We start from the raw sequence: 14,166 nt of genomic DNA, 5'->3' as shown, positions 1-14,166 counted from the left end.
TCACTTGAACCCAGGAGGCAGAAGTTGCAGTGAGCCAAGATCACGCCATTGCACTCCAGCCTGGGAAACCAGACCAAAACTCCATCTCAAAAAGAAAAGCAAAGAAAGAGGCTAGGCAGTCTGGGCTGAAGGCCTGGCCAAGGCCTCCCAGGGAGGGGGTGGGAGCAGGAACAACATTTCCTCAGCAGGTCAATGGGTACGGAAAACCATCCTCACCTCCCAAGGCTCTGCTGGGCAAACAAATGAGCAAGGGAGTCATTCCTGGCTGGTGGACAGGACTTTGGACATGGAGGCACAGCCACATGAGCAGAACTGAGCAACTTCCAGCAAGCCTTTGCATCTCTGGGCTTCAGTTTCCCTAGCTCAAAACAGGGAGGTTGATCCAGATTATCTGAGGGCCCTCCCAGCTACCACAGACTGCAGCCCTTGCTCCAAAAAGCCTTAGGGGCCTCAGGCAAACACCCAGCCTCTCTCCTGCAGGCTTCTCCAATGCATCCATCTCAAGGTTTATCTCAGCCCGGAAGCTCCCAGCTCAGCCCCTCTCCAGTCCACCTCCCAAACACCCAGCTCTCCAAGGGTGCCGGGACCTGGGCATGGCACCCACCTCGTCCGCCGCCTCCAGCTTGGGGTCAAACTGGCAGAAGATCTGCTCCAGGTCCTTGCGGATCACGTTGGCCAACACGTTCAGCCTTCCCCTGGAGCCAGAGGGGCCGGGCTCTCACCTGGCAAAGCCCGCAGGCCTCAGGGTTCCCTCCCCCGCTGTGGAGGCCTGGCCTGGCCTAATACAGCCTCTTCGTGCCCAGAGCCCTCCTCAGGCCACCCAATCACCAGGCACCATCCTCTCCTGCTGCTGTAATGGCCCAAGGCCTAAAGCCCCATGCTTCCTTGCTGCCTTAGGCCACTAGGCCAGCTCTGCCTAACTCTCTGACCAGACACTGGGCATTCCCAGGCCCCCCATGACAGACAAACCCCAAGGTCCTGGCAGGCCAGCCATGGATGGGGACCCCTGCACCATGCATTTGGATGCCCTCATGCTGATGCGGCCCTGGGCTAGCCCAACCACAAGCAGCTCCCTGGTCACGGGAAAAGCCCAGGGCCCTTCCCACAGGCCACTCTGCACATCTGCACACGCCCACTCAGCAGGACCCCTGGCCACAGAGGTCCGTCCCCCAGACTGCATTCCCCCTCCTGCTTCCCCACAGGCTCCAGCTCAGAGGTAACGCCCCACTGCTGAGCAAACCTCCCAGATCTTCATCAAGGGAACACGCAGTCAGCTTGCAGCCAGGTCAGAGACCCTCAGCTCACCTCCACAAACCTCCCTGTGGGGGACACGACCCGGGAACAACTGCCCAGGCCCTGTCCTCCCTTCTCTGGAAGAAACCCCTCCACCTCTCCTTGTCCACAGGAACCTCAAGAAGTATCGTGCACCCCTTTCTGAAATCTCACCCTTGCTAGGGACAGCGGCAACATGGCCAGGGAGAGAGGGTGCCTGATAACCTGGTTAGTACCCGGCCCCAGGTGACTCTGGCCGAGTGCCCGGCAATTTCTGTGATGAGCAGGCCAGGCCCAGGACTCAGAACTTTCCAGGAAACCCACTTCTACCCCCAGGCCCCATCAACACCTCTGCTCTGATTTCCATCTCATCTCTACCACCTCTGTCCACTGGGCTGGAGGAGAATGCGCAAGGCATGGCAGGGAGGGGGACCCACCTGTGTGGCATCCCCAAGATGACATTCTCGATCCCCATCTCACTGGATTTGTCGATGATGGTCTTGAGGGCAGGAATCATCACTTCACAGCCCTCCAGGCCAAACCGCTTCTCCGAGGACCATTTCCGGGCCAGGAAGTCTTCAAACCTGCTTGGGGAGAGGATGGGGACAGGAGAGGGAAAGGGATGGAGAGGGAGGGGACTGGGGCTCACAGGGGCTGTTCACGAGTGCTCTGAGCTGAATGCTGAGGACAGAGGAAGTCACAAACCCTCCTTCCATCTACATGGTCCAGGGCCCACCATGGATACCACACCTGTCCCACCCAGCAAAGGAACACAGGGTTAGGGGAGGCTAGGCATCTTCCCAGCTGAACCAAAGGCCTCTGCCTACACCCCTTCCCAGCTGCCGCCCTCTCTCTTCCTCATAGCCAAGCTCCTCCAACAGGCTACTGCCCACCCGCTCCTAGCCCCACTACCCTCCTGCCACACTCCAAGGGCTCTCTTCGCCAAGTCCCAAAGATCTCCACCCAGCCGGATCCAAACTCCAGCCCGCACCTCGCTGCTCAGGAATCCACTTTGCATCCAGCAGCTGAGTCAGGTGCTCCCCTAGCCCCTGCAGCCCTGGGGGACCCAGCTTCAGAAAAGTCCAGTGAACAGACAGGTGGTACGGCCACACTCACTCCACACCAGGGAAAATTTTCTGCCCAAACATTCCCACAGCCACTTCCCACCATTTCTGGCCTTGCTCAGTGTCCCTGCTGTCTTTTTCTCCTAGAGCCTCATCCCTGCCCACCTGACCTGCTCTGCCTTGGGCCAGCTCTTGGCCAAACTGCCTAAACACCTGGTCCCAACTCTCCTCCCTGTAGCCAGCAGTGAGGCCGATCCAGTCCTGCCTTCCTGTGGCACCCTCCTGCTCTCTTAGGCAGGGTGTGGAACGTCTCATAGAGCCCTGGAGCAGGACCTCCAGCCACTTGGCCCTCCGGGTGGTGCCAACCTCATGGAGCGCACCAGCCGGGCCAGCAGTGTCCGCTTCTCCTCGCTGGAGAACTGCATCACACCAGGGGTCTCAAACTTCTGCCGGATCCACTGGCACTGCTCCACATCGTTGATGAACATGAACTCCAGGCCAATGTGCTGGCAGTAGGTGTTCTGGGGAGACACATTGGGACCCCATGAGGAGCGGGGAAGAGGGATGGCTGACATCCCTGCTGTCTGGAACAAAAAAGACAGTGCCTTCCCATCCTCTGGCGAGCTCGGAAGAGCTGCTTCAGCTGCAACCCACACACCCGCCTGTGCTCACCTCCAGGCGCCGAATGATCTCCCGCAGAGAGAGGGTGTTTTCAGAGCCCCCAATGAAGGTGGTCGTCGGCAGCTGGAACTCCTTATCAAGGTCAGCCTCCTGCAGGTCATAGAAGGCTGGAGAAGGAGGTGTGGCCGAGCCCCGGGCAGCAGAGTGGAGGGAGGGAGGTCAGGCCCAGGTAAAGCCCCGCAGTCTCACCAGACCTCCCAGTCTCCCCAGTGCCCTCCCTCTGGGTCCGGCCTGGGTAGCAGAAGTGAGAGTGAGCCCAGGGAGGCAGGGTGGACAAGCCTCTCAGGCTTGAACACATGGGGCACAAGCGAGGGAAAGTGGCAGGCGTCCTTCTCAGGAACAACAGGCAGTACACAGGCAAGGTGGAAAGGAGGCCCTGCGGGCTGCTCCCCAAGCTCCATGGATTCCCGAGGATCAGGCTGTCCCCAGGGCCCATGGGCCCCTTACTGGGCCACCCACACAGCACTGCCATGGCCGTCCTGACGAAGGCTCTTACCCAGTTTATCAATGGTTGTGATCAAGTCTGAGGGCACGAAGGAGTCCAGGTCTGCATCCAGAATGCCCAGGGGGTCCAGCTGGGCCACATGGTGACCCCGGATCTGGGAGGAGGGAAAAGAGCAGGGTGGGGCTGGGACCCAGCTGGACAGACCTCCTCCAGCGTAAGGCTCTGGGCCCCAGCCCCTCTCTTCCCATTTCCAAATGTTAAGCTTCCCCATGTCTCTGCCCCGCAGCGACTTCACTGCTGCTTGTGAGACCCCAGCCACAGCCAGTAAGGTGGCAGGAGCTCAACCTGGTTTAGAAGTACAACATGCACCTGGCAAAAACAGGAAAAAGACCTATGCACGAAGGTGTTCACTGCGGTGCTATCAGTAATAGTGAAATTCTAGAAACTTCCCCACTGTCCATCAGCAGGAGATTGGTGCATGGATATGGGCGATCCACACAGCAGAGCACTCCAGAGCCATTAAAAGGAAGAAGAAAAATCCCCATCCGATACTACAAGGTAGTCTCCAAAAAATATTGTTAAGCAAAAAAGCAAATTCTAGCAAAGTGTGTATGGTGGACTACATATTATCTAATAAACAGGAGACACAAATAAATATATGCATTACAAGGGCAAATCATAAAATTTAAAAAACCATAACATAAGAAAAATTATCATCTAGGGGAGGGGACAAAATAGGATAGAGGGGCAGGGCTAGGAGCCAGATTTTTAAGAACTATGCTTTGAAGATTTGACTTTCAAACCTAGTAAATATTTTACATTATTATAAAATAAAATTAAGTCTTAAAAATTGAAAGTGAAACGAATCAAATGAATAAATACGTCCACTTAGTGACATAAATATACAGAGAGAAACTATTCCAATTGACTAATGGAATATTCCCTAAAGACAAACAGAAAAAAACTCATAAAGTCTTTTTTATTACCAGTCAGTCGTAATAGTGTTAGAATTGTTATGCTGGCTGGGCACAGTGGCTCACACCTGTAATCCTAGCACTTTGGGAGGCTAAGGTGGGTGGATCACCTGAGGTCAGGAGTTTGAGACCAGCCTGACCAACATGGTGAAACCCTGTCTCTACTAAAAATACAAAATCAGCTGGGCGTGGCGGCACATGCCTGTAGTCCCAGCTACTTGGGAGGATGAGGCAGGACAATTGCTTGAATCTGGGAAGTGGAGGCTGTAGTGATCTGAGGTCACACCACTGCACTCTAGCCTGGGCTACAAGGAGAAACTCTGTCTCAAAAAAAAAAAAAAAAAGAACCGTTATTCTAAGATTGTTGCATGTGAGCTGTGGGAAATCAAACAAGCCATTGTACTGGCATCTTTGAGAAACTCTGTTTTTGGCATATCTAAAAGGCAATGGTGCCATAAGATTGACAGCGTCAAGGACAAACCCCAAATCCCACATTTGCAGCACGTTAGAAGCATCAGTATAAACCCTTTCCCGGCTCTGATTCCTGAAAAGGCCCAGAAGTAATGATCAAACCAATAGCAGGAAACAGCCAGAGACCTGGACAGTTCCGGAATAGGCAGAAATGTACAAGCTGAGCTTGGAGCATCTTGTTATACTGACATCAAGGCAGTGTTCAAACACCACGAGTGCTGGGAATAAGGACAAGTTTTGAGCAACTATAAGGACAGTATATCTACAGCAGATTGAAACTCATCAAATATGTTTACACGCATGCATTCATATGAATCCAAACAAAGGAAGATAAACTTTCATTAGTCACTTTTGGAGTGTGCTAGGGAATCACCTCATAATTTTGAAAATCACTGAATAAAAGAAAAAAATCAAGCAGTGATCCTGTCTTTCCTATACAATCTGCACCTCAGGATAAACAGAGTTAACAAACGGAAGTTTCTCCTGATAACGGGACTTCAGTTAATAAAGAAGGGAAAACAGAATTGGCATATCACCATTTTTGCAACCCCTAGTGAGTTAATGGATCTGGGAAATCACTATCCACAGCTGCTAACTGCTCAAGTGCCATCACCATCACCACCAGGAAGCTGATTTTGAAAAAAAAAATCAAATGTCTATGGGATTGAGCCTCTAGATCTAATTGTCAAAGTACAGAAATTACATGGGACAATGGGACAGATGAAATGACATCATGAGGAAGCCATCAGCAAAATCCAGACTCAGGAAAACCCTACAGGACAAACCACCTGGTTTTTCCACATCATAAAAAAAAAAACAGAGAGGAACCTGCAAAGCACAAGAGATGTAAGAGCCACATCAGCCTATTGCAACCTGTGGATTTAGCTGGATCCTGCTTCAAAGAAGCAGTAAAAAGAAAGCACAGGCTGGGTGCAATGGCTCACACTGTAATCCCAACACTTTGGGAGGCCAAGGCGGGCAGATCACTTGAGGTCAGGAATTCAAGACCAGCCTGGCCAACATGGTGAAACCCCATCTCCACTGAAAACACAAAAATCAGCCAGGCGTGGTGGCAAGCACCTGTAATCCCAGCTACTCAGGAGGCTGAGCCGGGAGAATCACTTGACCACGTGGGGCAGAGGTTACAGTGAGTTGAGATTGCATCACTGCACTCCAGCCTGGGTGACAGAGTAAAACTCCATCTAAAAATAAAAAAAGAAAGCACAGGACAAAAGGCAAACACAAATGTCAACTGCATATTTGATATTAGGCATTATTATGTTTAGATGTGATAATGGTATCATGGCACATTTTTTAAGGAGCGCTTTTCTCTAGACATACATACTGAAATGTTCAATGAATGAAATGCTATATCTGGGATCTGCCTCAAAATAATCAGCAGTGAGCGGGGGCTAAGGGGGAAATTGATGAAACAAGGCTGGCCATGATTGATGGGTGGTGGGCTCACTACACTATCCTTCTGCCTTTTATATGTTTGAAAATGCTTATAATAATACAGTGCTTTTTTTTTTTTTTCAGTACAGTGTGTAGGTGATTCTAACCACAGCTGTGCCTGCTACTGGCCTGTAAGGGGCTGCAGCCCTCCTGGTGGGAGCTCATCCACACCAGGCACAAGAGAGTAACACACCTGAATCCAGAGGCCACCCTGCCAGGAAAACTCTCTAATGTCTCGTCTTGGTTAATCAAAGAACAAAGAGCTACTGAAGGGCTGAGACCTGTGCTTAGAAGATAAGGCCCTCCCACCCATCGTCTGGGAGGTGAGGAGCGCCTCTGCCCGGCCACCCATCGTCTGGAAGGTGAGGAGCGCCTCTGCCCGGCTGCCCCATCTGGGAAGTGAGGAGTGCCTCTGCCCGGCCACCCATCGTCTGGGAGGTGAGGAGCGCCTCTGCCCGGCCGCCCATCGTCTGGGAAGTGAGGAGCGCCTCTGCCCGGCCACCCATCGTCTGGGAAGTGGGGAGCGCCTCTGCCCGACCACCCATCGTCTGGGAAGTGAGGAGCGCCTTTGCCCGGCCACCTATCGTCTGGGAAGAAGTGAGGAGCGTCTCTGCCTGGCCGCCCCGTCTGGGAAGTGAGGAGCCCCTCTGCCCGGCCGCCCCGTGTCTGGGTAGAAGTGAGGAGCTCCTCTGCCTGGCCGCTCCGTCTGGGAGGTCTACCACGGAGGCCAGAAGCAATGTGGGGGCTGGAAGTGGTGGCTCACGCCTGTGGTCCCGGCACTCTGGGGGGCGAGGCGGGTTGATCACTTCGGGCTAGGAGTTCGAGACCAGTCTGGCCAACTTGGCGAAACATGAAGAATACAACAGACAAACCAACCAACCAACTCAATGACAACAAAACAGATCTACCCTGGAGTCATACTCTAATTTTTTCTATTTTCCTCCCTTTCTGATCCTTTATCCCACTTTCTTTTTCTTCCTCTTCCTTCTCCCTCTTCTTTGTCAAATAGAGGATTGAGTTATTATCACTGATCCATATAAAGTCCCTCTCTCATTTATTTTAACTCCCACCCCCATTTCTATTCCCCGACTTCCCATGTGCAACCTTCCTAATATGTTTGATACGCATCTTTTTGTTTGTATGTATTTTTAGAAAATGTTTATTGTTTTTGTATGCAAAAAAAATTAATAAAAAAAAAAAAAAAAAAAGAAGATAAGGCCCTCAGGCAGCACCCTGAACGTTTCCCTGTATTTAACATACAGTTTTACATCCTTGTTCTTCATTTTTGAAGTCAAGGGTTAGATCGCTGTCTGCTTCTTTCAGCCAGCCAGGAAAGACACAATACACAATAGCTGCTGTTTGCTCCTAGGTGGCCCACAATTGATGGGTCCTCAGGCCAGAAGGAAACCCGACCCTGCTCACCTTCCCTCTTCCATCCCCAGGTGGGTGGTGTACAGGGAACTCCGTTCCATCCCACACATTGGGCACCTCATTCAGAGGCAAAGCATTATTTCCATTTGCTAATGCCCCTCGTACCCTAGCCTTGCTGTGGCTTGCTGCTGCCTCACATTTCCCTGACGGAATACCTCCTGCCAGCAGTTCCCAGAGATATTCCAAATGATTACACTTGTTATGTCCTGAACACCACAGCAGTCCTCCAATTAGTCCTGTCTGGTCAAGACCAAAAACACAGACCATCACTGGGACTCTGACAGAGCAGGGGCCCAGCCTGGGAGAGCCTAAGTCTCCAGGAGGAGCAACTGGTGGGGGAGAATTGTTTACTGAACCATTCATTCCATAAACATGAATTAGGCACCTGCTGTATCAGTCCCTGTTCTCCTGGGATGCCCATTCTAGAGGAGAAAACAGAATTAACAAGGGTTAATCTACTCACCCCTCATTCAACAGGCTTTGGAATTGATCCCTTACTAAGTGCTCCTCCACGTACTCGGGGCATGGTGTGTGCAAGGGGCAGACCACAAGCACACAAGTCAGTATGCACAAAAAAAAATTCAAGCGGGTGGTAAGTGCTCTGAATGGTGATGTGGCAAACACTGGCTAGAGGAGTAGGTGCCGCTCAGTAGAGGACAAGGAGAAGGGCTCTCTGGGGAGATGATGTTGGAGCTGAGACTCCTTCCCTTCAGTGCCTGGCCACACCCCAGGAGCCAGTGCAGCCTCCCAGGCTGTGCCTCAGCTGCCCCTCACCTGGTATGCCCGGATCAGGGACTGCACGGCCAGGTGGTCCTCCACCAACTTGCTGGTCTTGGTCCGACTTGAGACTGCAGACCTGCTCTCATGGACAACAGAAGGGGGCCGTGGCTGAGCAGAGCCAGAAAAGGCTTCCTTGCTGGCTTTCCGGAAGAAGCTGTCCCAGGACTAGGCAGGGCAGAAACAAGAACGCAGCCAGGTCAGGGCCTGGGAAGAGTCAGGGGTGGCCCAGGCTGAGGCCCCAGGGAGTGTCAGGTCTTCCTTGAGGACCACAGCTCTCAGGGCCTTCCCAGGGTGCCTAGATGTACATACAAGGATGTTCCCTACAGAACTATTTATAAAAATTGACAATGTGAAAACAACCTACATGGCTATCCATAGAAAACTGGCTAAATAATGATTTTACATTTAGAATCTGGAAGATTACACAGTCTTTTAAAAAGGTGCTTTCAGTATTGTGGATATGGAATATTGCCAAGATATGTTTTAAAGTGAATGAAGCAGAAGAGGAGGTATGGCTGCTACTCTCTGTGTAGAAGCAAAAAGCAGATGTGAACACACACAGGCATTTGCATGTGTTTTCCAGAAGAACAGTGTAAACGCGCTTTCCTCTGTGCACTCCCATACGGCACTGGTGGGAGACTCAGTTGGTACAATCCCCATGGAAAGCAACTTGGCAATACCCATCAAAACTATACACAGCCACTCCTGGACCCAACTATTCCACTTTGGGGAATTTACCCTACAGATGGCTCTGCAGGTGCAAGATGATGAAGGTGTAAGATGATGCACTGCAGCACTGTTCGCCACAGCCAGAGACTAGAAATGAACCAGATGTCCATCAGCAGGAATAGGGGTGGCACATACATGCAATGGAATACTACACAGCTGGACAGAGTGAACAGTGAGGCTCTTCATGTACTGATATGGAAAGATCTTGGAGATACATCACCAAGCAAAACATCAGGGAGCAAAATAGTATGTGTTACAGGTTACTTTTGCATAAAGGGAGACAAATCCAGAGTTACATTTGCAGTAAGTTTACCTAATGCAAGTCTTGGAAAGGATATAGAGGACACTAAGTTGGGGGACAGTGGGAACTGAGCAGATGAGGATAGATTAGGAGGGAGCTGTCTGACTGTGTAACTTCTTATACCTTCTGGCTTTGGATCATGTGACTGCACTGCTTTCTACTGCAGGTGAAGGGGTCAGAGAACAACTTCACTTTTCACCCTCCCATATGGTTTAATTTTTTTCTTTACTATCAGCAAGTGTTTATTTTATCAGATCAATACATACACAAACATGTATGTCCCTAATTACATACAAGGGGGCATACGGAGACAGCAGAGCACGACAAAGGGGCACGGCATGGCTCAAGTGTGGCTGAGCAGGGCATGGCCAGGGCCTCTCAATCAAAACCACCACCCACTGGCTGATTCAGCAACGGGAAAGCAACAGACTTTGATGACTGAGGACCTGAGAGGCAAAGAAACCTGCCCAGGATCACACAGCAGGCAAGCTGCTTCTCCCCACTGCCCTGCCACAGCCCGGCCCCCAAGGGCTTCCCATCCTTGCAGTGGCCCAGGGTAGGGTGCGTGTGCTGACCTTGTGGACACTCCGGGGGTTTTCCAACCAGGCGAAGTACATCTCCTCCATGTAACTGGAACCGCCTCCACCTTTGCTGCTTGGGAAGGTGGCCGGTGGCCCGGAGGACCTGCTGCGCCAGCCAAACACCAGGACGTCATGTGCAGCCAGGAGCCTTGCAGCCTGTGCCCCAAGACGGGACGGCAGCAGCCTCAGCTGACTCATTCTGGTCACAGGCAATGAAGGAGAGGCATAAATGGCAGGACCAAGAGAGGAAAAGGCTCTACCAAGCCACTGTCTGCTCATCAGCACTTGTCATTCCCACTGGGCAGATGGTGCCGGGCTAGGCAGTGATGAGACTGGGAATGTGACACTCTCCCAGCCCCCTCGGCTTACTGTCTGGTGGGAGCCCCCAGCTCAGTAAACTCTATCAATAGATATCAAACAGCCCTGAGCCCCAGCCCTGCTGTGCCCCACTCATCCCAGACCACACTCCTTCCCTGATAGTCCCCAAAGCCTGTGCAGAGACATGAACTCCCCAGGCTCTGCCTCAGGGAGCACCCAACCTAGGTCCTGGAGCCCACTCGGAGAGCCACAGGGCAGGTGCAGGGAGTACCACCAAGAAGGAGTGGGTCTCAGGCCCACCACCCTAGAACCAGGGCAGGGAGTCCTCCAGGGGTCAGGTGTGTCGTGCATGGTCAGGGAAAAGCAGGGACAAAAGCATCCAGTGAGCACAGGTGTCAGGGGATGATAGAGGCACACTATCTCAGGAGGGCTGTGGCTCTAGTCATTGAGACCAAAAGTGACCAGACTGCAATCCTGGCCCAGAGTGCCCTCTCTCCCAGGCCCAGCCAGAAGGCTGGTGACACTAGGCCCAACAATGGCCCACTTCATTGAAGGAAGGGCTAAAGTCTGGAAGGGCAGGAAGAGTAGAATGGAAGGCAGCCCCAGGCCCAGCCCAGCCCTTGGACTGGAGCTGCCCTCTCTGGCTCCTATACTCTGGACACCCTGAGAGCTTACACCCAGGACTAGCGCCACTCAAGACAGCTAACAGCCCAGGCAGGTACAGACTGGAAGCCCACTCAGACCAGGGGGAACCAGGCCCTGCAGCTCATCTCACCTCACTCTGTCACCTGTGCCTTCCCAGGGAAAATATCTAAATCTTGGGCTTTTAGTGATGGGGGCTTTCTCCATTCCGCAGAGGATAAGAGTTCTAAGAGCCTCTGCCAATCCTGGAGAACCCCCAAATATCCCTATCCAGGCAGGTTAGGGGTTGATAGGGCCCACTGAGGTCCCAGATCACCCCATACTCCTGCCACCTCATCCTACATATGATGTGTAAAGTGGGACCTCTGTTCCCCACCCTACAACTGTGAGCAGAACCCCCTCCTCTGCTCCAGCACAACCACTGCCTGGACATAGAGCAGCTCCCTGTGAATACCAGCTAATGCCCTCCTGCCCAGACCGCCCAGCTTGTAAGCGGGGTACAAGAACCACCCCACCAGGGGTTGCCCAGGCAGGAGGAGTCCCCTACCCCTGGACAGCTCAGGCCCCAGAAAATGTGCATTCTGGGGTATAACTGGCTTCCAAGTACTGTCCAGGCCGGGCCCTGAGCCAATGCTCCTGGTCAGGTGTGCTCAGCCAACAGGCCACCTGTTGCACCCTTCTGCCTCACCCCTGCCATCAGCTCAACCACGTCACCAGAAACTCACTGGCTGGACTTTCCACAAAAGGTCAGGCCCCACCAGAGGGCAGGGCACAGCCCTCCTTCTAACTCACATGAGCCAGAGGAAAGCGGTGATGTCACCTCGATGGAGGGAGGACAGGCTCCTGGAGCAACCAGCAGCAAGTTTGAACAGAGAACATTTTCAAAACAAAAAAGATTCCACTGCGGGGAGGAGGGAGGTGAGCTTGGGAGCCTCTGAGTGCCCCAAGCTTCCCTCCCACATGCCCAGCCCATGAGCCAATGATGCCAAGCCCTAGAGTGCGGGGCACTCGGGGCCAGCTCCTCTGAGAGCAGCACCTCTCCAAGTGCCAGGCATGAGCTCTGGTGTCAGGCAGCCAGGGTCCCAACTCCTGTTCCGCCTCTGACCATCCCAGAGGCCTGGGCAAAGAGAAGGTCGTGCCAGCCCAGCTGGCCACTGGGCCCAGGAGCTCCTAAAGCATCAGGGAGAATCTTCTAGAGCATCTAAAAGAATCCACAACCCAGGACGCTTTATCATCCCCAGTCTATGGCAAAGGAAACTAGATACCAAGACCATCGTCATGGGAATAAACATAATAGGCACCGTCAGGAGCACTGATTCTAGGACAGATACTGAGCTCATTTAATCCTCTCAACATCCCATGGGGTGGGCACTCATATCAGTTCCACTTTATAAACAGAGAAACTGAGGTGCAAGAGGCTAAACTGCCTAAGCTGGTGAGTGACAGGGCTGTGTGTGGTTCCAGCGACTGTGCCCTGATCACTGCAGTCAATATGTAAGCCAGATTTCTCTTAGCGATGCAGTTCCCATCAGCTGAGCCAGAGCTGCTCCCTCTGCCAGCCCCACTCCCACCCCCACAGGGGAATGGGGCAGTTTGAGCCAGATAGGGACAAAGTCTGGCTGTGTCCAGAATGGCCCGGTGCAGGGACACTGTTTTATAAACACTAAACAGTCTGGGTTGGACATTGGGCACTGCTGTGGCCTTGACCCAGCCTGGCAGGAGGGCAGCCTGCCACCAATCCCCACCTGCATCCCAGCAGGGCATGAGGGCCCAGTATCTAGAGCCAGAGCCCAAGCCAGCCCTGCTAGTTCCTGCCCATACAGTCAAGGACAGCAACAAGGAGTGAGAGTCAGGTACCCTGTGCAACCCCCTGCCCAGTCCAGACTCCAGCAGAGTTGCCCTGGGTATCTCTTGGGGGTCTCTTCTCTGGGGACAAGGTCACACAGCATCCCCAACCCAACCTCAGAACCTCAACCCAACCCCAGAAAACTGCCGACACCATGGCCACTAAGACTCCCACACACACGACCCTGTCTGGGGTGCCCTAGTGAGGACTACTCCCTAATGCACCCATTGCAGAGATCAGTAAACAGAGGCCAGGAAGGGTTCTCCCCAGAGGGCCCTCTAAGCTGGGCTGCAGCAGAGCCTGGATTCTCTCAGCAGGTCTACTCTGACCCCACTTTCTGAGAAGCGGATGAGCTTTTGCTCAGCAACAAACCGCAATTCTAATTAGATGGGGCCTGTTCCAAGACACTGGGGAGGGGCTGCTAGGGCCTGCATGAGCCAGGTGGCCCAGGGGCGTCAAAGGGTCTCTCCGGTTCGGCGAATGCGTATTGCAGCCTGCTGTGGCCTCGGGATTACCCCGTCCCCCTCCCACATCTCCCTGGGGGCGGAAGAAGCTCTTCCCATGCCAGCAGCGACCTCAGGCCATGCCGCCCTCTCTCGGGCCTCAGTTTTCTCATCTGTAATCGCAGACCGCGGTTAAAACCGTCTATTAGGGTCCTTGGTAGTCCGAAGCTGCCTACGGGTCCCGCCAGGTGCACAGCGCTCACCCTCCCCATCCCCCGCACAGCTCTCGCAGCTCCGGGCCCTCCCCTGGCCACGGAAGGCGCGGGGCAGTCTGAAGTCCTCGGGCTGGAGAAACCCACCGCGAGCACCCGCTCCTCTGCGCAGGACCCTGGACTAGCCGGGTGGTACGCGCGCGATGGGCTGGGGGTCCCGGGGGAGGCCACGGCCAGCCAAGGTCGGAGCCAAGGTCACGGTCTGTTCCTCCTCCCCCTCCCCCCGGCGGGGCCAGACTCAGGGCTGCGGGCAGCGGCGCCCCAGGACCGGGGAGAGAGGAGCTGCGGGGCCGGTCCCCAGGACGGCAGGAGAAGCAGCGGCGCAGGCACCGGGAGGGGGCGGGCCGCCGCGCTCACCGGGCGGGCGGGCGGGGTCCGCGCTGCAGCGAGGTCCGGAGGCTGCAGGTCAGGGGGCTGCGCGGAAGGGCTGCGCGCGCGCCGTGCCAATTACCTGGGTCACG

General features: G+C 53.9%; 1 protein-coding gene across 4 annotated transcripts in view; it reads right to left on the bottom strand.

Annotated features, from left to right (window-relative positions):
* OGDHL (oxoglutarate dehydrogenase L) overlaps positions 1-14,166 on the bottom strand; it is a 28,952-nt gene extending 14,786 nt beyond the window's left edge. The window contains exons 1-8 of one of the 4 annotated variants that reach the window (XM_055275344.2): positions 14,063-14,166; positions 10,179-10,383; positions 8,568-8,738; positions 3,514-3,616; positions 3,009-3,124; positions 2,703-2,857; positions 1,710-1,856; positions 605-695 (exon numbers count right to left, since the gene is read on the bottom strand). In XM_055275344.2, the coding sequence (XP_055131319.1) occupies positions 605-695; positions 1,710-1,856; positions 2,703-2,857; positions 3,009-3,124; positions 3,514-3,616; positions 8,568-8,738; positions 10,179-10,382 (987 nt within the window). In that variant the 5' untranslated portion in view covers position 10,383; positions 14,063-14,166. Of the gene's footprint in view, positions 1-604; positions 696-1,709; positions 1,857-2,702; positions 2,858-3,008; positions 3,125-3,513; positions 3,617-8,567; positions 8,739-10,178; positions 10,384-13,792; positions 14,037-14,062 lie in introns of those variants that run through there. The other 3 variants (XM_055275347.2, XM_055275343.2, XM_055275346.1) reach the window with 3 other exon arrangements.

Source organism: Symphalangus syndactylus, chromosome 4, assembly GCF_028878055.3.
Source record: "Symphalangus syndactylus isolate Jambi chromosome 4, NHGRI_mSymSyn1-v2.1_pri, whole genome shotgun sequence".
Lineage (NCBI taxonomy): Eukaryota > Metazoa > Chordata > Mammalia > Primates > Hylobatidae > Symphalangus > Symphalangus syndactylus.
Note: the sequence above shows the minus strand (reverse complement) of the source record. Positions and strands in the feature narration are given on the sequence as shown.